Source organism: Scyliorhinus torazame, chromosome 15, assembly GCF_047496885.1.
Source record: "Scyliorhinus torazame isolate Kashiwa2021f chromosome 15, sScyTor2.1, whole genome shotgun sequence".
In the NCBI taxonomy this organism is placed as follows: Eukaryota; Metazoa; Chordata; class Chondrichthyes; order Carcharhiniformes; family Scyliorhinidae; genus Scyliorhinus; species Scyliorhinus torazame.
Genome location: NC_092721.1, coordinates 115,217,505 through 115,242,477, shown reverse-complemented (window position 1 = coordinate 115,242,477; position 24,973 = coordinate 115,217,505). Strand labels below are relative to the sequence as shown.

Sequence of the window (24,973 nt, the reverse complement as noted above, 5' to 3'; positions counted from 1 at the left end):
CTGCATTTGGACATGCTTCAATATCTGAGGAGTCGCGAACAGTGCTGGACATTGTGCAGTCATCCCCATTTCTGACCTTATGATGGACAGGAGGTCGTTGATGAAGCAGCAGAAGATGGTTGGGCCTAGGTGAAGGGCAAGATTGAAAAGGCAGGACTTTATGGATAACCTCAGCCAGTAGGATAATTGAACCCATGCTGTTGCTGTCGCTTTGCATCACAAACCAGCTATCCAACCAACTGAGTTCACCGACCTGGCATTGGAGACAGTCCAAAAAAGGTTCACTAGGTTAATCCCGGGTATGGAGGGATTTTCTTATGAGCAGAGGTTAAGTACATTAGGCTTGTACTCATTGGAATTTAGAAGAATGAGAGGCAACCTTATTGAGACACATAGGGAGCTGGATTCTCTGATTCCCCAACGCCGAAATCGCGGAGAATCCCCGATGGTGGCAAAATCGTGTGTGGTGCCGCTTTCGTAATGCTCCATCCCCTGAAAAGCGTAGTACCGTATCCATGGCCTCCGTACGTTGGCTGAGGCCCACCCTGCAATGTTCCATCCCCGACCAGCCGAGTTCCTGACGCCGTGGGTCTCTCATGGTCTCACCCGTCGGGAACTCAGCATGATGGCTGCGGACTCAGTCCAGCGCCGCCACAGTCGGGGGAGGCCGATCCACGGCAGGAGTGAACATAGGAGTGGGGCTGGGGGCACTGTGGTGGGGCGGTCCGGAGAGCGCAAGACGGCTGAAGGGGGAGACTATTTCACGGGCTGGGTCCACGAGCGACATCCGCCATGAAGTACGGTGCGGCCGCTGCAGGCCGCCGCCGTGTGCATGTGCAGTCACGGACCCGGCAATTCTCCAGGCCATATAGAGCCGGGTCCTCTATGCTGCCTAACTGCTAGCCCCCAGCAAAACGGGGAATCGGTGGCCGTTTTGCGCCAGTTTTCCAATGTTCCCACGCCGGCGTGGGGATATAATCTCTAAATCGGAGAATCCAGCCCAGAATTCTTGGGGGGCTTGATAGGATAGCTGCTGAGAGGTTGTTTCCCTTTGTGGAAGAGTCCAGGACCAGAGGGCATAATCTCAGAGTAAGGTGGTGCCCATTTAAGACAGATTTTTATTTTATTTTTTAATTTTTATAAATTTAGTATCCAATTCATTTTTCCAATTAAGGGCCAATTTAGCGTGGGCAATCCGCCTACCCTGTACATCTTGGGGTTGTGGGGGCGAAACCCAAGCAAACATGGGGAGAATGTGCAAACTCCACACAGCCATTGATCCAGAGCCAGGATCCAACCTGGGACCTCGGCGCCGTGAAGCAGCAGGGATAACCTACTGTGCCACCGTGCTGCCCCATTTAAGACAGAGATGAGGAGGACTTTCTTCTCTCAGAGGGTAGGAATCTGTGGAATTCCTTACTGCAGAGGCTGTAGAAGACACTGAGATAGACTAATTTGTAATCAGTATGGTAATCAATGGTTATGGGCATAAGGCGGGAAAGTGAAGTTGAAGATTATCATATCAGGTCAGTCTTGTTCTCATCAAATGGCCGCCTCTGCTTCTATGTCTCATGGTCTTATAATGTTAACATATGATAATGTTTTCTGCAGTTTCAAATTTTTCAAATTTCGAACTTACCAACTCCCTGTAAAAGGGAAATCGAATCAGGTAAGTCAAGCAATTTATTGCCATCTTGTGGTCAGAAATAAGATTGATAAATAAATATTCAGAGTTCTGAAGAAGTCATATTTAATATATTAATAATCTTTATTGTCACAAATAGGCTTACAGTCTCACATTCCAGATTTCCAGCATCCACAGAATTTTGCTTTTGTTTTCTCAGGATTTTGCACCAAGTGCTCCAAAACAACATACCAGGCCCACCTTCAGCCTAAAATTGTCTGACTGTTAATTTTAAAGGTTGGAAAATCACAGCCCGAGTTGTGCAATTTCCTGATAAACACTTGGCGAATACTTAGGAATCCAAATTAGGAAATCTTTTCGACGGAACTCTGATTAGTATTTATTTATCAATCCTATTTCTGACTCAAGATGGAAATATATAGGGCGGGATTTTTCAGCACCCCCATGGAATGATTTTTAGCGGGGAAGGCAGCTCGCTGCCAGAGGGATCTTCCAGTCCTGCCGATGTCTACGACGTTTTGCATCGCTTGCCCATCTCAACGCAGGGGAATCCGCTGTGCAAGGTCATTTTCAGAGGAACCTGAAGATCCCACCGGCAGGAAGGGCTGAAAAATGTCGCCCATCGCTTAAAATCATAGAATCCCTTCAGTACAAAAGGAGGCCATTCGGCCTATGAAGTCTGCACTAACCCTCCAAAGGAGCACCCTACCTACCACATACCTGCCCTATCCCTGTAACCCCACCTAATCTTTGGACACTAAGGGGCAATTTAGCAGGGCCAATCCACCTAACCTGCACATAGGGGCAGTACGGTGGCACAGTGGTGAGCACTGCTGCCTCACAGCTCCAGGGTCCCAAGATCAATCCCGGCCTCGGATGACTGTGTGGAGTTTACACTTTCTCCCCGTGTCTGCGTGGGTTTCCTCCGGGTGCTCCAGCTTCTTCCCAAAGTCCAAAGATGTGCAGGTTAGATGGATTGGCCATGATAAATTGCCCCTTAGTGTCAAAAAGGTTAGGCGGGGTTACTGGGTTACAGGAATAGGGTGGAGGCATGGGCTTAAATAGGATGCTCTTTCCAAGGGCTGGTGCAGACTCAATGGGCTGAATAGCTTCCTTCCGCACTGTAAATTCTATGATCTTTGGACTGTGGGAGGAAATCAACCACCCGGAAGAAACCCATGCAGACATGGGAAGAACATTGAAACTCCACAGACAGTCACCCAAGACCGGAATTGAACCGGGTCTCGTGGCACTGTGAGGGAGCAGTGCTAACCACTGTGCCACCCGCCTGATTTACCTGATTAAAGCTCCTTCATTTTCAAGAATATAATAAATTCAAATAAATTTGAAACTGTAGCAATCATTATTACGTTAATAGTATCATACAAGTAAAAGTAGATGTTTTGAACAAAATTTAAGTCCTATGGCAGACTGTCTCTTGAGAGTTACTGTTAAATACATTTAACTGCTGAAATTTTTACAATTATTTATTGAATGTTGGCCACTTCCTGTAGCAGAGCTACCATCTCACTTCACCTATCATCAGATTGCTTGCAGTTGTACAAATTAAGACCAACCTCCAGTTTAAATTCTACTGCAGGGCATATGCCTAACAAAAGATCTTTATGCTGCCATATTTGACTAAACGTTACCAGAGATCATCTGTCATTAAAGCAAACTCTAGTAGCTCAATCCCTTTCCCCCATTATGTGCCAAGCAAATGTACTTTCTGTCTGTTATTCTATCTTTATCAGAACTGTTTCATAATGTATTTGTGTAGCAAATTCAGATTTGTACTAACATTAAACTTTAGGACCTAAATCAGGGAATTTTGGATATACTTGACCTGCTTTGGCTGAATCCAAGCCTGCTTTTGTTGCTGATTTAAATGAGTGGTTTGCCTATTCAGAGCTGTTTTACAATGGAGAGTTGCTGATCAGTGAGGTTAAACAGAAAAATCATGAAAAATGAACACGGAACCTTTCTTTAATACTGGTCACCACTATTTAAACCATTGAATGCCATCATTATAAAATCAAAACCTTAACTGTTTGATATTCTTTTGATGAGTCAACCCTTTGTGCCATAACTTTTTTAAATTTTACGGCGGTGCGGAAAGATCGATTCATTCCAGGAGTGATAATATGAGAAAGAGGGCTTTTTTATTTTAAAAACAAACTTTATTGAAACAAACGAAATGGAAAACAATACTTAAACTTTTAAACTTCAACTCTAGCACTAACAGATCACATGTAGTTTCTTAGCCTTAACACACTAGTTCCCATTAAACAGCCCTATTACAGAACATGCAGCTCTCATTCCACTCACACAGACAGGCAGAGGCAATACTTTATTAAGCAATTTTTCTTCTGTTAGGGAAAGTCATTCTGAACCCTTTTTCAAAGCCTGCCTCGGCGGCAACTTTCATGATGTCTCTCGGTCGATGTCCAAAGTCTTTCTATTGCCAACTTTCATGACCTCTTGCAGTTGATTTCCAAAGCCTTCTCCTCTGTAACTGTTTAGAACAGCATTCTTTTTCTCTCTCTCTCTAAGCTCTTTCCAGCCGCTCAAAGAATTGAGCTCCAGCATTGGAGAATATCGAACCAAGTGATTGGGACAAAGTCCAATCACTTGGAACCAGGTACAGGGTCCGCCCCGAAAGGCGGGAAGCCCCTGGGGACTATAAGAATAGAGTCCAAGTTTAAATCAACCCTTCTGCACCCTTCTGCTTCTTCTTCTGACTGGGTCATTCAGCAACGCAGACCAACCCTTGACAGTGACCGGTCCAGCCATCGCGAAACATCCCGTAAGTCTTACTTCAACGCTCGCAACGAGATAGGCGCTCCTAGCTATCAATCTGTACCAGCTTCGAATCCCGCAGGCTCAGAACCCGAACGAAAGGCCATTCGTTTCCCTGACCTGGTGGGCCATTTCCAAGTTAAGTGTTGGCCTGTTAGTTGTAGGAAGTAGCTTAGACGTAGAATTTATGCATGAGTATTGATTACTGTATATAATAAATGTGCTTTGATTTAACTCTTACTAAGCGGTGTATTGGATTATTGATCATTACACGCAATTGAATCACGTGGCAGTATCAGAAAGATACCTGGCGACTCAAGAGCAAAGGTGATAAAACAGAGCAATTAAACTAAGGCAAAAGTTAGCAACAGCGCGTGTGTGCCCACTCATCGGTGCACATGCTCAGAGATTTGCACGACGACGAGGTCACTGTCACCGAAAAAAACCTCAATGCCCTGATTAAAACAGCTGGTGTGACCATTGAGCCTTTCTGGCCTCGTCTGTTTGCCAAGGCATTGGCTAATATTGACGTCAATAGTCTGGTCTGCAATGTTGGTGCTGGTCATCGTGCCCCAGCTGCTGCAGCAGTTGTTTCCACCGCTGCCCCTGTTGCTGCTGAAGAGAAAAAGGAAGAGAAGAAACAGGAAGAATCTGAAGAGTCTGATGATGACATGGACTTTGGTCTCTATGATTAAACGTGCCGTGCAACAACATTGTTACAATTTACAAAACATAAATTAAAAATGAATATAAAAGCCGGCTGCTGCGGCTGAAGACCGCGAATTTGAACAATTGGAGACGCAGAAGATTTTAAAAAAGATTCTGTGTAATCTTCCTGCCTGAGGCAGGCAGAGAGCAGGTTACGGCCCCCGACCGTCGCCATCACGTGCTTTGGGCGCGATTGCGATTCCTCCATTTTGTCAGCAGCAAACAAGGTAAGAGAAAATGGTGGGTCGCGAAGGTCGGCCGGCGTGGGTCGCGAAGGTCGGCCGGCGTGGGTCCCAAAGGTTGGCCAGTTGGTAAAATTGGGTGCCCGGAAAAAAAGTTTGAAAAACACCGCTCTGGAGACTTGAGACCTGGAAGGCCCCGGCCTACTTTGGCTGCCCTGCTGTGGGGTAGCTGCTGCCTCTGCAGTCACAGAATACGAAGCTGCAGGGGTCACAGACAAGGGAGATTTTGAAGGGCCAAAAACCATCAGAGAGGTTTGAGAGGTCCCAGGGGTGTCGAACTGCTGTTCTTCCTCCCTTTGGGTGCCCAAGGGTCCCTGATTGATCCATTGAGACGGTGCTCTTTCCCCCTTTCATGTAGCCACTGCAAAACCTCACCTATGGCTAGAGTGATGGAATGCAGGTCTTCACGCTAATCCAGCAGAAACTGGGCATTCTGCTGGACCAAGTTCTCCATGGCATCCGCCATGCTCTCCATGACGACCTCGATGCACACATATGTAGGCACCACTTCTTCAGCGAGCAAGTGGATGGACTCCTCCACCTCTGTTGAGGACCTCTGACACATCTTCCTGATGTTATCATAGAATGATCATAGAATTTACAGTGCAGAAGGAGGCCACACGGCCATCGAGTCCGCACCGGCTCCTGGAAAGAGCACCCTACCCAAGGTCAACGCCTCCACCCTATCCCCACAACCCAGCAACCCCACCCAACATCCATCTATTGCAGCTCGTTCAGCATCTCATGTATGGTCCATTTCGAAATCTCATCAACTGACTTGGATGTCGCAGATGACATTTCCCCAGCAGTCCTCCAAGTGCCAGGGAGCTTAGCTTACCCTTACTCCTGCTGCAGACATGTGTCCATGGGGTGACTTCAGGAACGGCAAAACGTAGTCAGCCAAGTAATAAAGATAAACTTATTTATTGACACAATAGTATATACACAAGAGACCCCAGTTGAAAGTCATCGGTCCTTTCTCTCCGTCAGTCGTTACATTCTGGCTGCCCTTATATACAATGTAACTCTACCCCATAGTTAGCGGGGGAGCTCATACCCCTCGGGCTACACAGGAAATATTGGCAAGCTTGCCCCATGTGTCCCGTGCAGGTCACTACAGTGACCACCAGAATGTAAGACACTCCCTGAACTACATCTAGTACCCAATGAGGTATGTGTCTCTGCCCTTGTGGAGGTTGCAGTTGTCTGCAGTGATGCCTCTAAAGGTGCACTTTCTTCCTTTTCCCCAATGTCCTCAGTCCTTTGTGGGCTGGGGAAACTGTGTGGGAGTGTTTTCAGAGACTAAGTATTGAGCTGGTTTTCATGTGAGGGATGTTCCCTTCTTAATTACAACTCAGCTAACACAAAGACTCACAGAGACAGCAACATCTGGTTAAGACGGCTTTATTTTCCAAGCTTGGTCAACGTACGTTGGAGAGTGATTTGGGTCTGTGTCAAAATCAATTCTGCTTTACATTGCTTTTGGTTCAACAATTATACAATTTCCAAAAAGCAGTTGCTCTGCCTCTGCTGGGGTTGGTCCAATCCTTGTAGATATAGATTATACCTTGACCAATGAATTTTACTTCCAGCGGCATGGTATTTGTGTGATCAGCTTATGGGGTAGTCATGTCTTGCCTCCTGGCCATCAGTTGTTTTTCAAGACCCTTTATCCGCTATCCTTCGCTCTCGGCATTCCCAGTTCCCCTTATCATAGTTTGGTTCTTAACTGTACCATTGTCTGTCTGTGTACAGGCTTTCTGGGACTGCTGAAAAGAACTGTTTCCCCTGAATGTGTTTCTGCTGACCAAATTGTTTCTGTAGGATTCTGTGTGGATCTTTCTTTCTCAGGAATGTGGTCAAGTTAGTTAGCTTAAATCCCATTACACATTGCGGCCACTATACATTCAGGGATCCTACTCTGAGCAAGAGTCTAAATGCGTGTTGCTGTTATACAAAGAACAAAGAAAAGTACAGGACAGCAACAGGCACTTCAGCCCTCTAAAGCATGTGCCGATCATGATGCCCTAACTAAACCAAAACCTTCTGCCTTTACTCGGTCCGTATCCCTCTATTACCTCCCTATTCATGTACCCATCCAGATACCTCTTAAATGTTGCTAATGTGCTTGCTTCTACCACATCCTCTGGCATTACATTCCAGGCACCCACCACTCTCTGTGTGAAAAACATACCCTGCACATCTCCCTTAAACTTTCCCCCTCTCACCTTGAACCTGTGCCCCCTTGTAATTGACACTTCCACCCTTGGAAATAGCCTCTGACTATTGTTATCGGCCAGGGTTTAGAGAAACCAAAGTGTACCATGGAGTTCACCTGACCCACAACTTTTAATAGATTGTAGTATGGGGAGCACACGGCCCACTCTACAGGTGTGGTACAGCAGAAATTAAATGAAATGAAAATGAAATGAAAATCGCTTATTGTCACAAGTAGGCTTCAAATGAAGTTACTGTGAAAAGCCCCAAGTCGCCACATTCCGGCATCTGGTACGGGAGTATTTTTTAAAAGCAAAACAATGTTTATTCTATGAACTTAAGTTAACCTTTTTAAAACATACAGTGAACATTTTAGCAACCATCAATTCAAATACAACCCCCAAAGAATACAACACTAAGTAATGAATTATGCTTTCCTTTCAACATCCATAAGACTTAAAAAAACCTTCAAAACAGAAAGACATCAGACTTAACTTCACTACTGAGAACATTTATAATTCTGAATTCACCAAATGATCAAGAGATAGTTTTTTGATGGCAGAAAGAACAACAGTACACCTGCTTGGTCTGGCTTCAGCTCCAACACTGAAAACGAAACTAAAACACACCCTGCAGCCTGCTCAAAAACGAAAGTAAAAAGCTGACAGACAGCCCAGCTCCACCCACTCTCTGACATCACTGCAGTAGTAAAAACCCATTTCTTAAAGATACTCACACATGACACCTCCCCCCCAAGAAAACAAAAATAAACTATTAACTTCAAGATGGTTTCATTTTTCACCTTTTCACTATCCTTTAGGAAATGCACACAGCAAATATACTTTTTCATTTCAAAAAACAACACACGCAGACAGGTACAATAATATAGTCCATTTTTTTTGTTCTTCTTCCTCCAACTGAAATCCTTCTCGATTGACAATCTCTTTGAACAAGAGAGTCTCTGCACGATCCATCCATTTCTCTATGCCTCGGCATGTCTCTTTAAAGTCAGATACTTTAGTTCAATCTGATCGCAGAGTCCCTTGTAATTCTCCAACACAGGAGCATTGGTTATCACAGCTTTCAGGCCGTCAAATGCCTGTTGAAAGTCCGCTGTACACTGAAATTTTCAACGTTTCTTCAGCAAGTCCATCAGTGGAGCAACCACGCTACAAAACGTTTGCACAAATGTTCGATCAAATCCACTCATGCCAAGAAATCGCATTATTTCCCTTCGTCTCGAGGGTATCGAAAACTCCTCAAGGAAAGTGACTGGGCATTTCCAAATTCACTTTTGGCTAGATTTACCACTAAACCCGCATCCTGAAGTCGATCGAATAACTCCATCAGATGTTTTAAATGCTCTTTCCATGTCTGGCTGAAAATTACCAGATCGTTGATGTATACCGCACAATTGGGTAATCGTGAAACAACTTTGTTAGTTAACCGTTGAAATGTGGCTGGGGCGTTTTTCATGCCAAATGGCATAACTTTGAATTGGTATATACCATCTGGAGTCACAAAAGCTGAAATCTCCTTCACCCTTTCGGATAAAGGTACATGCCAGTAACCTTTAAGTAAACCCAGTTTGGAAATAAAAGCTGATTGTCCTACTTTCTCAATGCCATCCTCCAAACATGGGATAGGATAAGAGTCCGTTCTTGTAACTGCATTAACCTTTCTATAGTCCACACACAACCGTTGGGTACCGTCTGGTTTAGGTACCATCACTATGAGTGAGCTCCATTGGCTACAACCCACTTCAATTATGCCATTTTTAAGCATACTCTCAATCTCTTTGTTAACCTGTGCCAATTTTAAAGGTGAAGTCTATATGGATGTTGTTTGATTGGAACAGCATTTCCCACATTTACATCATGCATAGCCATTTTAGTACTTCCCAATTTATCTCCACAAATTTGCCCATGTGATATCAATAAATTTTTCAGGTCAGTCCGTTATTCCTCTGGAAGGTAACTCAACAATTTATCCCAATTTTTAAGAACATCCTCATTTTCCAATTTAATTTGAGGTATGTCAAATTCACAGTCATCTGGATTTGGTTCGTCACTTTGAGTTAGAATAATTAAAACCTCCTTCTTTTGCTCTCCTTCCCTTTCAAAGTACCTTTTAAGCATATTCACATGACACACCCGGTGAGTCTTCCTTCTACCTGGTGTTTTTACCACATAATTCACCTCATTTAATTTCCTTTCAATCTGATAAGGTCCACAAAACCAAGCTTTTAAAGGTTCACCTACCACTGGGAACAACCCTAAAACTTTATCTCCACTGGCCAAACTACGAACTTTGGATTTCTTGTCTGCTACCCATTTCATCACATTTTGTGCAACTTTTAACTGTTGTCTAGCCAATTCATCTGCTCTATTTAATCGTTCCCTTAAATTTGACACGTAATGCAATAATGTAAGTCCTGATTTCTCACTCACCAATTTTTTCTTAATCAATTTAAGTGGTCCTCTTACTCATGACCAAAAATTAGTTCAAAAGGACTGAATTTGGTTGACTCATTAGGTGCATCCCTAATTGCAAACAGTACGAATGGAATTCCTTTATCCCAATCCTCTGGATAATCTTGACAATAAGCCCTCAACATTGTCTTTAAAGTCTAACGCTCCCTGCTATTCTGGATAGTACGCAGTTGATCTAAATTGTTTTATTCCTAAGTTATCCATAACTTCTTTGAATAACTTCGAGGTAAAATTTGATCCTTGATCCGATTGTATTTCTGTGGGTAGTCCATATCTAGTAAAGAATTTAAATAACTCTCCACAATCTTTTTAGCTGTAATAGTACGTACTGGAATGGCCTCTGGAAACCTAGTAGACATATCCATTATCATCAAAAGATATTGATTCCCACTTTTTGTTTTAGGAAGCGGTACTACGCAATCAATTAGGACCCTTGTTCAAGGTTCCTCAAATGCTGGAATGGGTATTAAGGGCGCTGGTTTTATCACTGCTTGAGGTTTCCCTATCACTTGACATGTGTGACATGATTAACAAAATTTAACTACATCTTTATGTAGTCCAGGCCAATAAAAATGTTTCTGGGTTTTAGCTTGAGTTTTCCTTATTCCCAAATGACCTCCCACTGGTACCTCATGTGCAACTCACAACACCTCCTTTCTATACCCGACCGGCAATACAAATTGATGAACTTCTGCCCACTTTTCATCCGCCTGCATACGTAATGGTCTCCATTTTCTCATCAAGACATCACTTTTACGGTAATAACACTGGTATACACTCAGATTCCTCTTCCGTGTATTCTTTCTGATACATCCGTTTTATTTCTACATCTTTCTGTTGTAACTCCGCAATTTTCCTGAACTAAAAATATCCGCTTCCTCCTCCTGTTCTTGTTCTTTTTCAACCATCTGATCAAAAATCGTTTCTGATAATTGCACTTCAACTTCATCTTCACTCTTTGGTTTCTCCTCTTGTCTTAACCTGTGACTTTGTGACCTTGTTACTACACAATCCTGAGAAATCCCAGGATATTCGTCCTTCAACACTTCAGTTGTCTGAATTTCCACTGGTCTTTCAACCACAGTAGGCATCACTCCCACCTGCGATCCAGCTATATCATTACCCAAGGTAAACTGTATTCCTGGACAAGATAGTTTCTCTATTACTTCTACTACCACTTCACCACTCTTCACGGGACTTTCCAAACTTACCTTATATAATGGAACACTACTCCTCTCACCCTGAATTCCACATATTACCAACTTTTCTGGCAACATTTTTCCCAGACTACATAACTCCTCATCTCTTACCATTAAAGATTGACTTGCTCCCATATCTCTTAAAATTGTGACTTCTTTACCTACTCCTCCTGTTACACATGAGTAAACTTTACCCACACAAGTAAATTCTTTAAAGAGATCTGGTACCTTCTTATCAATCATCTCTTGATCAGGCTGTACAATCTTTTGCACCTCCTTCACTTCACTTGGGCTTTCCTTTACCATTTTAGCAAACTCCACTGTCTTATACTGTTTTACCACATCAGCCTTTCCAGTGCTTTTCTTCAACCACCAACACTGTGACTTTACATGGCCTAGTTTATTACAGTGAAAACATTTGAAACTTTTCATTTCTCTTCCACCCTCACGGATTTCTTTTTTAATCTGAGGTACACGCTCCTTATTATCTCCCATCAGATCACCTTTATCTTTACTACTTGAGTATTTCTCATGTCTCCAGTTTCTATCCCTCACAGGCTGAAACTGATGTCGGAAACCAGCTTTGAATTATGAACTAATTCATAATCATCTGTCATTTCTGCTGCTAACCTCGCAGTTTTAACCCTCTGTTTTTCCATATGAGTTCTCACTACATCAGGAATTGAATTTTTAAACTCCTCCAAAAGTATAATTTCTCTGAGAGCTTCATACGTTTGGTCTATTTTCAAAGCCCTTATCCACCAATCAAAATTACTCTGTCTGAGCCTTTCAAACTCCATGTATGTTTGACCAAATTCTTTCCTTAAATTTCTGAACCTTTGTCTGTAGGCTTCAGGCACCAGTTCATATGCACCTAAGATGGATCTTTTCACCTCCTCATACGTCTCAGATACCTCCTCCGGTAGTGCTCCAAACACTTCTCTAGCTCTACCTACCAGCTTTGTTTGAATCAGTAATACCCACATGTCCGGTGGCCATTTCATTTGTTTAGCCACCTTCTCAAATGAACTGAAAAAGGCTTCTATCTCCTTCTCATCAAACCTTGGCAATGCTTGGACATGTTTAAATAGATTCCCACCAAGCCTTCGACTCTGACGCTCTTTCTCACTATCCTCATCACTATCATACAACTGTACGTTACCCTTTTAGTCTGCCAATTTTAACTGACTGTCATGTTTCATGGCCATTTTCTGAAGATCAAACTCTCTCTTTTTATCATTTTCCCTGATCTGCATCTCCCTTTCTCTTTCTTTTTGTTCTGCCCGGGCTATTCTTTTTTTTCTCCTTTCTTCTCTCTCCTTTTCTTTTTCCTCTCTCTCTCTTTTTCTTTCCGCTCTATCTTTTGCTCTTCTTTTTCTGCTCTCTCTCTCTTTCTTTTTCCTCTCTTTCGTATTCAAGCTGCTTTAATTCTTTCTCATGTTCACTTTGTTTAAGTTGTAACTGAATTTTTTGCCATTTCCAATGAGTCAAACTGTATCTCAGGCAACTTTAAATGCTTAGCCACCGCCATAATTACCTCATCTTTTTGCATATTGTCAGGTAATGTTAACTGCAATGTTTTTGCCAAATCTAACAGTCTGCTTTTAGTCTCTGTCCATGAGGTACTGTGTGTGACCGTCTCCACCCCCAAAAACTTCTGAGCCTCTGAAAGTGCAATTGTCCACCACACACTCCCCACTTAAACTAAAATACCCAAAGAATACAACATTAAGTAAAGATTTAAGCTTTCCTTTTAACATCCATAAGACTTAAAAAACCTTCAAAACAGAAAGACATCAGGCTTAACTTCACTACTGAGAACATTTATAATCTGAATTCACTAAATGATCAAGAGATAGTCTTTTGATGGCAGAGAGAACAGCAGTACACCTGCTTGGTTTGGCTTCAGCTCCAATACGGAAAATGAAACTAAAACACGCCCTGCAGCCTGCTCAAAAACGAAAGTAAAAAGCTGACAGACAGCCTAGCTCCACCCACTCTCTGACATCACTGCAGTAGTAAACACCCATTTATTAAAGGTACTCTCACTGCAGGTATTTATATACACACCCATTTTTAAACACCCATTTCTTAAAGGTACTCTCACTGCAGATATTTATATACACACCCATTTATAAACACCCATTTCTTAAAGGTACTCTCACATGACACTATCCACCCTCTCTATGACTCTCAGAATTCTGTAGACCTCTCTCAGGTCTCCTGTCAGCCTCCGTCTTTCTAGTGAAAACAATCCTAGTTTATTCAACCTCCCTTTATAGCCAACACCCTTGAGACCAGACAACATCCTGGTGAACCTTCTTTGCACTCTCTACAAAACTTCCACTTCTGATAATGTGGTGACTAGAACTGCATGCAATACTCCAAACACGGCCTCACCAAGGTATTATACAGCTGCAACATGATTTCCCAACTCCTGTTCTCAATGCCCCAGCTGATGAAGGCAAGCAGACCATATGCCTTCTTAATCACCTTGGCCACCTGTGCTGCCAATTTTAGGGAACTGTGGACCTGCATGCCCAGAACCCGCTGTATGTTAATGTTCCTAAGGGTTCTGCCATTTACAGTATAATTCATACCTAGATTTGATCCTCCAAAATGCATTAACTCGCATTTGTCCGGATTAAGCTCCATCTGAAATTGCTGTGCCCAAGTCTCTAATCTACCTATATCCTGTTGTATCCTCTGACAATCCTCGGCACTATCAGCGACTCTGCTAATCTTCGTGTCATCCACAAACGTACTTATCAGACCACCCATATTTTCCTCCAGATCATTTATATATACTACAAACAACAAAGGTCCCAGCACTGATCACTGCAGAACACTACTAGCTACAGATCACCATTCTGAAAAATACCCTTCCACCGCTATACTCCGTCTTCTTTATAATAATAATAGTCTTTATTGTCACAAGTAGGCTTACATTAATACTGCAGTGAAGTTACTGTGAAAAGCCCTTAGTCGCCACATTCCAGCGCCTGTTCGGTACACGGAGGGAGAATTCAGAATGTCCAAATTACCTAACACCACGTCTTTCGGGACTTGTGGGAGGAAACCAGAGCACCCGGAGGAAACCCATGCAGACACTGGGAGAACGTGCAGTCTCCACATAGACAGTGACCCAAGCTGGGAATCTAACATGGGACCGTGGCGAACCAAGCCAGTTCTATATCCATCTAGCCAGCCCATCCTGAATCCCATGTGATTTTAGTTTTTGTACCAGTCTGCCATTTGGGACCTTGTCAAATGCCTTACTAAAGTCCATATAAACTATATCCACAACCCTTCCCTCATCAATTTTCTTTTGTCACCTCTTCAAAAAACGCAATCAAGTTGGTGAGACATGACCTTCCCCGTACAAAATTATGCTGCTTGAGACTAACTAGTCCATTTTTCTCCAAATGTGCATATATCCTGTCCCTCAGCGGAGGTGCGGGAGCATGGTGAGGCGCTGAAGGAAGTGGAAGTGACATTATTGCAACACAGTGATCAACTTACCTCGATGGGGAAGGAGATGCGGAAGGTGATAGAGATCAACAAGGGTCTGCGAGCCAAAATGGCGACTTGTAAAACAGATCCAGGCAACAGAATCTGAGGATTGTGGGTCTGCTCGAAGGAGTGGAAGGCCCGAGGCCGACTGAGTATTTTGCCACGATGTTGGTGAAGCTATTGGGGGAGGGGAATGATCCCTCCCGATATGAACTGGATCGGGCTCATTGGTCGTGGAGGCCTGTACCAAAGGAGAGTGAGCCGCCAAGAGTAGTGACTCTTGTGTTTTCGTAGGTACAGTGTGAAGGAGAAGGTCCTGTGCTGGGCAAAGCAGAAGCGGGTGGAGCTGGTATATGCATATATATCAGGACTTTACGGTGGAGCTGGCGAGGAGGCGGGCTGCCTTCAGCCGGGTGAAAAGGGCACTGTACATCAGTAAGGTGCAGTGCGGCATAGTATACCCAGCTAAGTTGAGAGTGACCTACAAATCCAAGGACCTTTATTTTGGGACGGCGGAAGCAGCGGAGGAGTTTGCGAAGGCAGAAGGACTGTGGCTGAATTGAGAAATGGTCATGTACCGATGTAGCCTCATGTAACTATTTTTTCACTGCGTGCTGGTGTATGTGCTAAATGAGCCAACGTTGTATATATTTGGACAAGGGAAGAGATGGGACTTTCACTTGCAATGATGGTTCTTTGGGGCTTGGGTGTGTATGCAGGGTTTGTGTGAAGGGGGTTTCTTGGTTTTTCTGGGACCGGGCAAGGGGGAAAGAGACCCGGGCACAGGCCTCCACGCTGGCCGGTTTAAGCTGGCCAGTGAATGGGAGTGAGGTGGGGGGAGGGGCTGCGGCCATCGGAGCCTGGCAGAACAGGTTCCGATAACTCTAGCCAGGGTGGAAAGTTGGGGGGAAGGAACAGAGGTTGGGGGAGGAATTTTATAAGAGGTAGTGGAGGGAAGGAGTCGGGGAGGGGGGGTGACAACTCATGGGTGTCATTTACGGTACTCCTTCGGGAATTGGATGACATTGAATGTTAGGGGGGGGGGTGGACTCCAGCGGTCAATGGTGACCATAGGCAATTCCTGGTTCCTTTTTCTTTTTCTTTCCTTTGTTTTCCCTACCGTGGGAGGGTTTGTTTTATTTGATGCTTATATTGTCAGGTGGGGCGTTGTTTGGAGTGGTGGGAGGATGGGATCGTTGTTGTTGATAACGGGATTGACTTTGTATTTGTTACCGTTTATTGCTTGTTGGTGGGGTGTAAATTCTGAAGAAAATGTGAAAATGGAGAATAAAAATATTTTACAAAAAAAAAGATAATTCACACACCTATCCCCGACCTCAACATCCATCATGTCCTTCTCCCTGGTGAATACCGGAAAAAGGTCTCAGTAAGGATTTCACCCACTTCTTGCAGGTCCAGGCAGAACTTCCCTCCATTGTCCTTGAGTGGGCCTACTCGTTCTCTTGCTATCCTCTTGCTCCTAATATATGCAGAAAAAGTTTTGGGATTCTCCTTGACCACGTTTGCTAAAGACATTTCAGGCTGGTTTAGCTCAGTTGGCTAGACAGCTGGTTTGCGATGCAGAACAAAGCCAGCAGCGCGGGTTTAATTCCCGTACCAGCTTACCCGAACAGGTGCCAGAATGTGCCGACTAGGGGCTTTTCACAGTAACTTCATACTTGTGACAATAAAAGTTTATTATTATTATTATTTTAGCTCTCCTAATTCCACGTTTAAGTTCCTTCCTACTTTGTTCTCCTCAAGGACTTTGTCAGTGTTTAGATGCCTAGACCTATCATATGCTTCATTTTTCCTTTTGACTAAGCTTACAATTTCCCTTGTCATCCATGGTTCCGAATCCTGCCATTTCTATCCTTCATTTTTGCGGAGACATGCCTGTCCTGCACTTCAATCAACTGGCCTTTAAAAGCCTCCCACATGTCAGACATGAATTTGCCTTCAAATAGTCACTTAAGTTTTAATGGTTAATAAAGGTTACTGGATATTTTTTCCAAAGTTAGTTTCAGTCCTCAATAAACTAACTTATGCCGCGCTATTCTAGTGCTCTCCTAGCTATCTAGTTCTAAGGGGTCTTATCTTAAGACCCCCTTCAAACTGCTGGACAGGACTTCCTCTTCCTGTTGGCACCTATGATGTGGAGATGCCGTCATTGGACTGGAGTAGGCACAATAAGAAGTCTTACAACACCAGGTTAAAGTCCAACAGATTTGTTTGGAGTCACTAGCTTATGAAGCACAGCTCCTTCAGGACCTGTGCTCCGAAGGCTAGTGACTCCAAATAAACCTGTTGGACTTTAATCTGGTGTTGTAAGACTTCTTCCCGTTGGCACCTGTAAGTGAGAGAGGAGAGAGCAAGTGACTGCATGAGCTGCCCCCAACATGGAGGAACGAATGACCCTTGACTTTCTATGTGACTTCATTATGCATGGATCCTTACTGGATGGAGGCCACCTGCTGACCTCTCCATCTGCACAGGCTCGGTCCAGTCCCTCCCCTGCAAGCTGGACTGCCTACCTTTCAAACTCAATGAGATTCTTGAGGTCAGGCCAGCACCTCCCATATTCTCTCTCTCTTCCTGTTATGCCTTAAATTTTCCTGCACAAAGAAAGAACATGGGGTTGAGAGCAATTAGGTTTCAGGTTTCTTTTTCATGCTTCCAGTCTCCCAAATGACCCACTGCATTGTGAGCCATGTGACTGGTGAACTACAGGTTGTCCAGAAGGGTTCTGAGGCAGCACCCTCTAGAGCAGAGAGCCATCAAGATAGAAGGATAAGGCTGACAGAGGCATGTCATTGGCGATGCTTGCTGGTACCCTCAATGCCAACCCCACCAGTCAACGTCTGAGATTTCTGTATGGATGGGTCAGGGTTCTATAGTTGCTTCCCTACATGGCGTCTAGGTGGATTGAAGTGAGACTATGAGGCAGCACCTTATTATGAGTAGCTCTTTTATGCATGGGGCACACAGATGGTGCTCTTGCTACTGAGGCCCATGTTCCCTCTACCATTCAGTGAGGTGAGTGTGAGCAATTGAGGGTTCACTTGCCTTGCCAGTGTGGATGAGGTCATTCATCCATTTGATGTATTGCAGGGCAGTCCACTGGTAGAAGCCTAGGCACTGACCACTCTAGACACTTCCTCCCATGCTGAATTGGTCTGATGGCTTGGCCTCTTCTTTCCATCCTCAAGGTAGAAGATGTCCCTCCTGGCTTCCACAGTATTGAGCAGCTCTTCAAGGGATGCATCACTGAATCTAGGGAGCAGAGCTCCCTGTGATATATGGGCCATCTCCGTCAGTGATGTATAATTTGATGTCCATGTGCCCGGATATGATGGCAGGGCACAAGTCACCCAGCGCACACCGCCATGCAAAACATCAGGAAACCCCCCCCCCCCCCCCCGACTGCGTAAGGTATTAGGCCAGCATCACATGATTTGGCACAAATTCCCACTTGCCTACGCAGCAGTTTCAGCCACAGGACCTAGTCCCAGAATGGAAAAAAGAGTGGGATTTTCCGCCCCCCCCCCACAGGAGCATGTTTTGCAGTGGCAGAGATGGTCTGCCATTGACTGGCAGTGGGATCCTCTGATCCTGTCGCTGTCAAGAGGTTTCTCACTCATTGTCCACCAGGAAACTTGCCGTGGGGGATTGCCGGCGGTGGGACTGGAGGATCCCACCGGCGGGAACAGTTGGAAAATTTTGGCCTCTAATTCTGTCATTCTGGATCATACATAAAACCTAGCAAAGTCTCTTTACATGGATCGCACAATTTTATTAATAGCACAGATTTGTCCAGCACATTTAGAAATGCTGCAGGTTAATTGAACCAAAAACGATAAATGTTTAGCACGTGGCAAGTGACAAATGTAGGTGTTGCTGAATGTAATATCAAATTAAAACACGTTAATGGATGTATGTTGAATGTGCCAGTTTGACAGTGAACCTGGTAAAATGTTAATGATTTTGCTTTGATGTTTTATTTACTCTGCTTTAATTTGGATTGTATTTAAAGATATGCTGTGAGACTGAAGACTCATTCAGGTGCAACAGCCACACAAGCAGATAAGCAGTTAGCTGCTTTGTGGTGAGTTTCTAAAATTTGAGACTGTAAATTAAATCCCATTGCATAAAGATTTTCTTTTGTTCCTGGTGTATAATGGCAGTATCAATGATTCGTTTTTTGTAATAGTCTGTGAAACATCTCTCTAACATAGAAACTGAATTAAGAATTAGCATTTTACATCTTAACTGTACATAGAAAAATGTATTGTTTACAAATTAAAGTTGTTTGTAATTGAATGCCTTTGATCAAGTGGTGGAGTAAGGAGACATTTTAGAGCATTGTAGAGTGGTCACATATAGAACGCTTCAGTAGTCCCCTGCCTGCACTACCCCCCACCGTTCCCCATGCTTGAGCTTCCATTCTTATTGCGCTACCACGCAATTGACAGAGTAGTCATTAGGAGTAAAAACTTCCCTAGAGAGAGGGGACACGAGGGGACAAGTAATCATTTCTCAAATTTCAAGAACAAGTTTAGCAATGACTAAGGAGTGTGCTGGGAGAAGTTCACCATCAGGTATCCACAACTAAATGTTATGGAACAATCAATAGAAAGGAGAAAGAGGATTACATTTTGAATAGTTTTGTCCTCAAAATACAAATAAGTACATTGTGAAATTATTAATAATTTCATTTATATTTTCTCTTGGCGTACACGTAATTTTAAACCTATCTTCTGTCTAATTCATCTTATCTTATTAGGTAAAATAAGAATCCAGAACCTGTGTTATTCATACACGAGACTATTCAGGGATATATTTTCAAACATATGCTAGTAGAAGTCATTAGCTGAAACTCGAGAAAATTAGTGTAAAAGAGATAACAATAAAGAAATCTGAGACCTCAGCTAGATCTTACATCCTCCCAGCATGTGGAAGTGGTAACTAGCAAAAATATGAGGAAAATATTTACAGCAGGGCAGAAATACTTGAAAGCATGTTTCACGCTTTTGCACATTTAACATATTTTGCTTTGGTTTTTTTGACTTTTGTGATATACACTATGTGTTACACATTTCTCTCCAGTTCAAAGGTACTGGTTGCTCCAGTGTGCAGTCTGTGCACTTTACATTTAGGTTAGCCTGCACTGCCCACTTTTCTGATTATATAAAGGTGCGATCTGAACTGGAGTTCACACCTTTAACCTGTGCCCTTGAATGCACGTCTCCATTTCTTCGCAATTACTAAATAGCATCTGAAAGCACAGAGTGGCAGATATAATTAAAACTCAGTCACTCACTTCCGCCTACCATGAATAAAAAACAAATGAACCACACTATCCCATGTTAGTGGATGAAGTTAATTTTCATGGTTGGTTTCCTGAGCTTGACGATTATCACCATGCACCATTTATCTGTCTGATTGTAAATCCGAACATAGTTTATGACATTTTACTTTTGATCTCTGCAGCTACCGTTGTTTGGCACTTCTTTATTGGAGGATGTTCAGACTTAAGAGGGATAATGCTGTTAAATATTCTAAAGCCTTAATCAACTATTTCAAGGTAAATACTCAATACATTTTCTGAATTTTCATAACTTCATAAACTACAATGCTCCAGCTGTAGGCTTTTGTGTTGGAAAGACAAAAAGAATTATAGGAAACATGAAGCAGGGTTAGGAAAACAAAGGCAGTTTTAAGGGATTTATATTTGTATTGGTAAACATTAGAAATAAGGTATAGTTTTAAGTGGATTTAATTTATTGTTTCTGTGCCTGGAAGTGGAAAACCTATAGTTAGATTCATGCTGTGTGGGGGCTGGTTTCAATTCCAACTGTGATTCTGCTGTGCTAAGAGAGGGTTAAGGTATGAAGAATAGATAGAACTATCGGGGGTTGCTGAACAACTGAATGGCCTTGTAAGGATAAAAAAAGCTTTTGGGCGGAATCTTACCACATTTTTCCAAAGTGTCAACCTCAGACTCAAAACTGGCAGTAGCTCTCCAGTTGCACAGACCAGTTTTCTCTCCAGATCTTGAACCTCTGAGTTAAAAAAGATGAATGGGCAACACTTATGTCATCACTCTGGTGGGGCAGGGCCTGATAGAGCCGGCACCAGGCTCCACATAGGTTGGGCTGCCATCTTTAAAGTGTGCCCCGATCAGAGATGTACATCAACTCCCCCCTCTCAACCAGGACAATCATCAGGGGCTCCTCCCCATCCTAGACATTCATTGGGGGGGGCTCCCCCCCCCCCAGCAAAACCTTGAGGGGCTCCCCCCCACCATGGATGTATTGCCGGCTTTCCTGCCCTCGGTGCCCGCTCCCCTGTTACCTGCAAGTTCTCTCACTGCCCGCTCTCGCCCTCTAACACACTTGTGTTAGGTGGCAGGGTGCCCCCCTGGACGGATCCCCTCAACTGAATCCCATTTTTAAAAAGCAAGGTGTAGATATTTAGTGAGGGGAGATCATGTGGCGGGATGCTGAATAATTATATTAAAATATATTCACATCTGACTTCTGGTGGTGGCCATGGAGTGAGTGGTCGCCCACAGGGCAGCTCCGGCTTGAGGGCGTGGATTTGAGCTCTTTTAGTTTAAAAAAATATTTTATTAAGGCATTTAAAATTTTATAATAATAACAGTAAACAGTAAACAAATACAAATATAAACATAGTACAAAGACCGCCTCCCTCCCTCAAAAGTCCCACCTCCTCTAAACAATAATCTAACTTCCACCCCCCCACCTCTGCCGACAGTTAGTCGGCAAACGGCTGCCACCTCCAGACGAACCCTAGCATTGACCCTCTTAGGGCGAACTTTATTTTCTCAAGTCTGAGAAACCAAGCCATGTCACTAAGCCAGATCTCTGAATTTAGGGGCTTCTTGTCACTCCACGCTAGCAATATCCATCTCCGGGCTACCAAGGAGGCAAAGGCCAAGACGTCAGCCTCTCTCACCCCCGGGCACCCGGACCTTCCGACACTCCGAAAATCGCCACCTCTGGACTCGGCACCACCCTTGTTTTTTAACACCGTGGACATGACATCTGTAAAACCCTGCCAGCATCCCCTAAGCTTCGGACATGCCCAAAACATATGAACATGGTTTGCTGGCCCTCCCGCACACCTCACACACTGTCCTCTATCCCAAAAAACTTGCTCATCCGGGCCACCGTCATGTGTGCCCAGTGAACGACCTTAAACTGAATCAGGCTGAGCCTGGCACATGATATGTGTTGACTCTGCTTAACGCATCCGCCCAAAGGATTTGAGCTCTTTTTATCCGAAAACAGTGAAATTTTGACGGGAAAATGCAGCTGAAGGTGTGGAGGAGAAGTTCCCTCCCTGAGTGGCATGTCTGCTGGTTATCAGATCTGGCAGACGAAGGGTAAAGACCTGGCCAAGGAAGTGGAAGAGACCTGTGGCGCAGCAACAATGCGAAAGATGGGGGAGGGAGAAGGGTTGTCGCTTGCTGGAAAACCCCAAATGGAGCAGTTGATTGCGTTCATCAGAGAGACGTTCCAGCAGCAACGAAAGGAGATGCAGGAAGACCGATTGAAGGCCATCGAAGGAGCGGTTGCACCCGTGAAAGGCTCGATGGAGAGAGTCGAGAAGTGCTTAGAGGCACAGGGATCGTAGATCCTAGAGATGGAGAGGGGTTTGTGAAGGGGTTGCTGGGAACAATTCCAGACCTGGACACGCATCAGTTGATTATGGGAGGGGACTTTACTGCGTGCTGCAGCCAAGGGTGGACAGGTCGAGACCCAAGTCAATGGGAAAGCTGAGGATGACGAAGGAGCTGGAAGGGTTTATGGAAAGAATGGGAATGGTAGATGCGTGGAGGTTTAGAAACCCAGGGAAAAGAGAGTATTCCTTCTTCTCGCACGTGTACAAAGTATATTCCAGAATTATTTTTTTTTGTGGTGAGCTGAGAGATGTTGGTGGGGGTGATGGGGGCAGAGTATGCGGGTATCGTGATTTCTGACCACGCACTGCACTGGCTGAAGGTTCTATTTAGCTCGGGGCAGGAACAGGCCGGGATGGAGGCTGGACCCGGGACTGTTAGCGGACAGGGCTTTCTGCGATAAGGTGTGGTTGGTGATTAAGGACTAGGTGGAGCTGAACCAAAATGGGAAGGTATCGGCCGCCACATTCTGGGAGGCATTGAAGGCGGTTATTCGGGTTGAGATTATCTCATTCAAGGCACGTGGAGATAGGAGGAGGAGAGAGGCGTATGGACGATTACTGGATGAGATAGTTGAGGTGGACAGGGAATATTCGAGGGCCCCCACCATGGAGAGATTGGCGGAAAGAAAAAAGTTACAAGGGCAGTTCGACAGGCTAACAATGGGAAAGGCTATTGGGTGGCTATGGAGGGCAAGGGGGGTGCAGTATGAATATAGAGAGAAAGCGAGCCGCATGCTAGCCCATCAGGCAGGCCATGTCCAGAGAAATCCTGACAGTATGGACAGGGAAGGGGGAGATAGTGTCAGAGCCGGGGAAGATAAATGAGGCTTTCAGGGAGTACTATGAGAAATTGTATAAGGCCAATCCCGGGGGGTGAGGAAGGGGATATGGGGCAGTTTCTGGACAGGCTGGAATTCCCACTGCTGGCTGAGGAAAGGAGACAGACTCTAGAGAGCCATTAGGCTTGAAAGAGGTGATGGAAAGCATGCGAGGGATGAAGTCGGAGAAGGCTCCAGGGCCGGATGGTGTTGCTAACTTGCTTTGTCTCTTAATTTGGCTCTGTTTAATTACGTTTGTTCAAGAGTCGGCAGGTATCTTTCGATACCGCCACAAGGTTCAAAACCGAATACTGATCAAAGACTCGATACACCAGTTAGTAAGTTCAAAAGCAATGCTCATTTATTTACACACAGTCAAATCTATTCATGCATAAAACTCTACAACCTAAATTATCACTATTACTAAAGCCTATACTTAGCTTCAGGTGCCCACTCAGTCAGAGGAACAATGGCCGTTGCTCGGTTCTGAGGCTGCTGGGTTGAGCTGTTTACAGGATAGCAACTAGGAGCGTCTATCTCGTAGCGTGCGTTGACTTGGAACTTACTTGGTCTGGCGTAGCTGCGAGGCAGGTCTCTCCTCGCTGAGAGCCAAGGCCAAGAGAGAGATCCTCTCTTGGGGAGTCCTTTTTATACCCCAAAAGGGCTTTGTGCACTTTTGGGCGGGCCTTGAACTTGGCCGCAATTAATTGGGCCGTTTCCCAATTGTTCCTATTGATTTTCCTCCAATAGAGGGAGAGGGGTGGGTTCCCTGTTTGCTAGGCGTGTCCTAGGTGGCCGTTGGTTTGCTTTGTTTTAGTCTCCTCTGGCGCCGGGATGCCTGGCATTGTTTACCTAAATGTTGCCTTTTGTTCCCGGGGATGGCTCATTAGTATGTAGATGGCTTAGCAGTACCAGTCCTGTCTGAGAGCTAAGGCTCGAATCAACAGACAGACCTTGCACATGCTTGCTTTTTAGGTGTTGTCCAATTTTCCCTGCATTCTTTGCAAGTGTCCATTTTGTAATCGGGACGTGGCCATCCCAGATGGCTACACCCCCTCCTTGTGATCCTCAACGCAAAGCGTGAAGGATCACATTACTGCGTCGTCTTCATCCTCTGATCAAACGGGGCACCCATAATCAGGCTCTACTCTGTCCTACCCTATGAAACACAATTCTACCTAAATCAATTTAAATGCATACATTATTATAAAACTCTGCGGGGCGCTATGACATTAATGCATGCATTAAAGAAAAATTAAAAAACTGGAACCTCTAACTATCCCCAATAAACTATCCTCACTCAAACAATCAAAAATAATCTACAACATTTTAAATGTACAAAATAGCAGCACACAAATTTCCCTGGCCTGGCAGTCAGACACAGAAGTTTACATTTCTTTATTCAACGGAATACATGTAAAGAGAAAACGGATGCACTTTAATTCATGTCAAGGGGTTCAGGGGTTTGGTGGAATCCCAAAATGGGGGACCTAAACCTGTATACCGGGGTGCGAGAGCGGTAAGCTCTCTTTCGCCTTTCCTGACTTTAAGTGTCTGCACGACACTGCAAAGTATCGGCAGTACTAAGAGGGCTTCTACTACATACGATAGTGAGTACCAGGTGATAAACTTA

At 44.3% G+C, this 24,973-nt stretch overlaps 1 protein-coding gene across 1 annotated transcript in view; it reads left to right on the top strand.

Annotated features, from left to right (window-relative positions):
- Window positions 1–24,973, top strand: part of aff3 (AF4/FMR2 family, member 3) — a 299,761-nt gene that overhangs the window by 252,241 nt on the left and 22,547 nt on the right. The window contains exons 11-12 of the mRNA XM_072476594.1: window positions 18,849–18,920; window positions 20,306–20,399. Coding sequence (XP_072332695.1) covers window positions 18,849–18,920; window positions 20,306–20,399 — 166 coding nt within the window. The remainder of the gene's footprint in view (window positions 1–18,848; window positions 18,921–20,305; window positions 20,400–24,973) is intronic.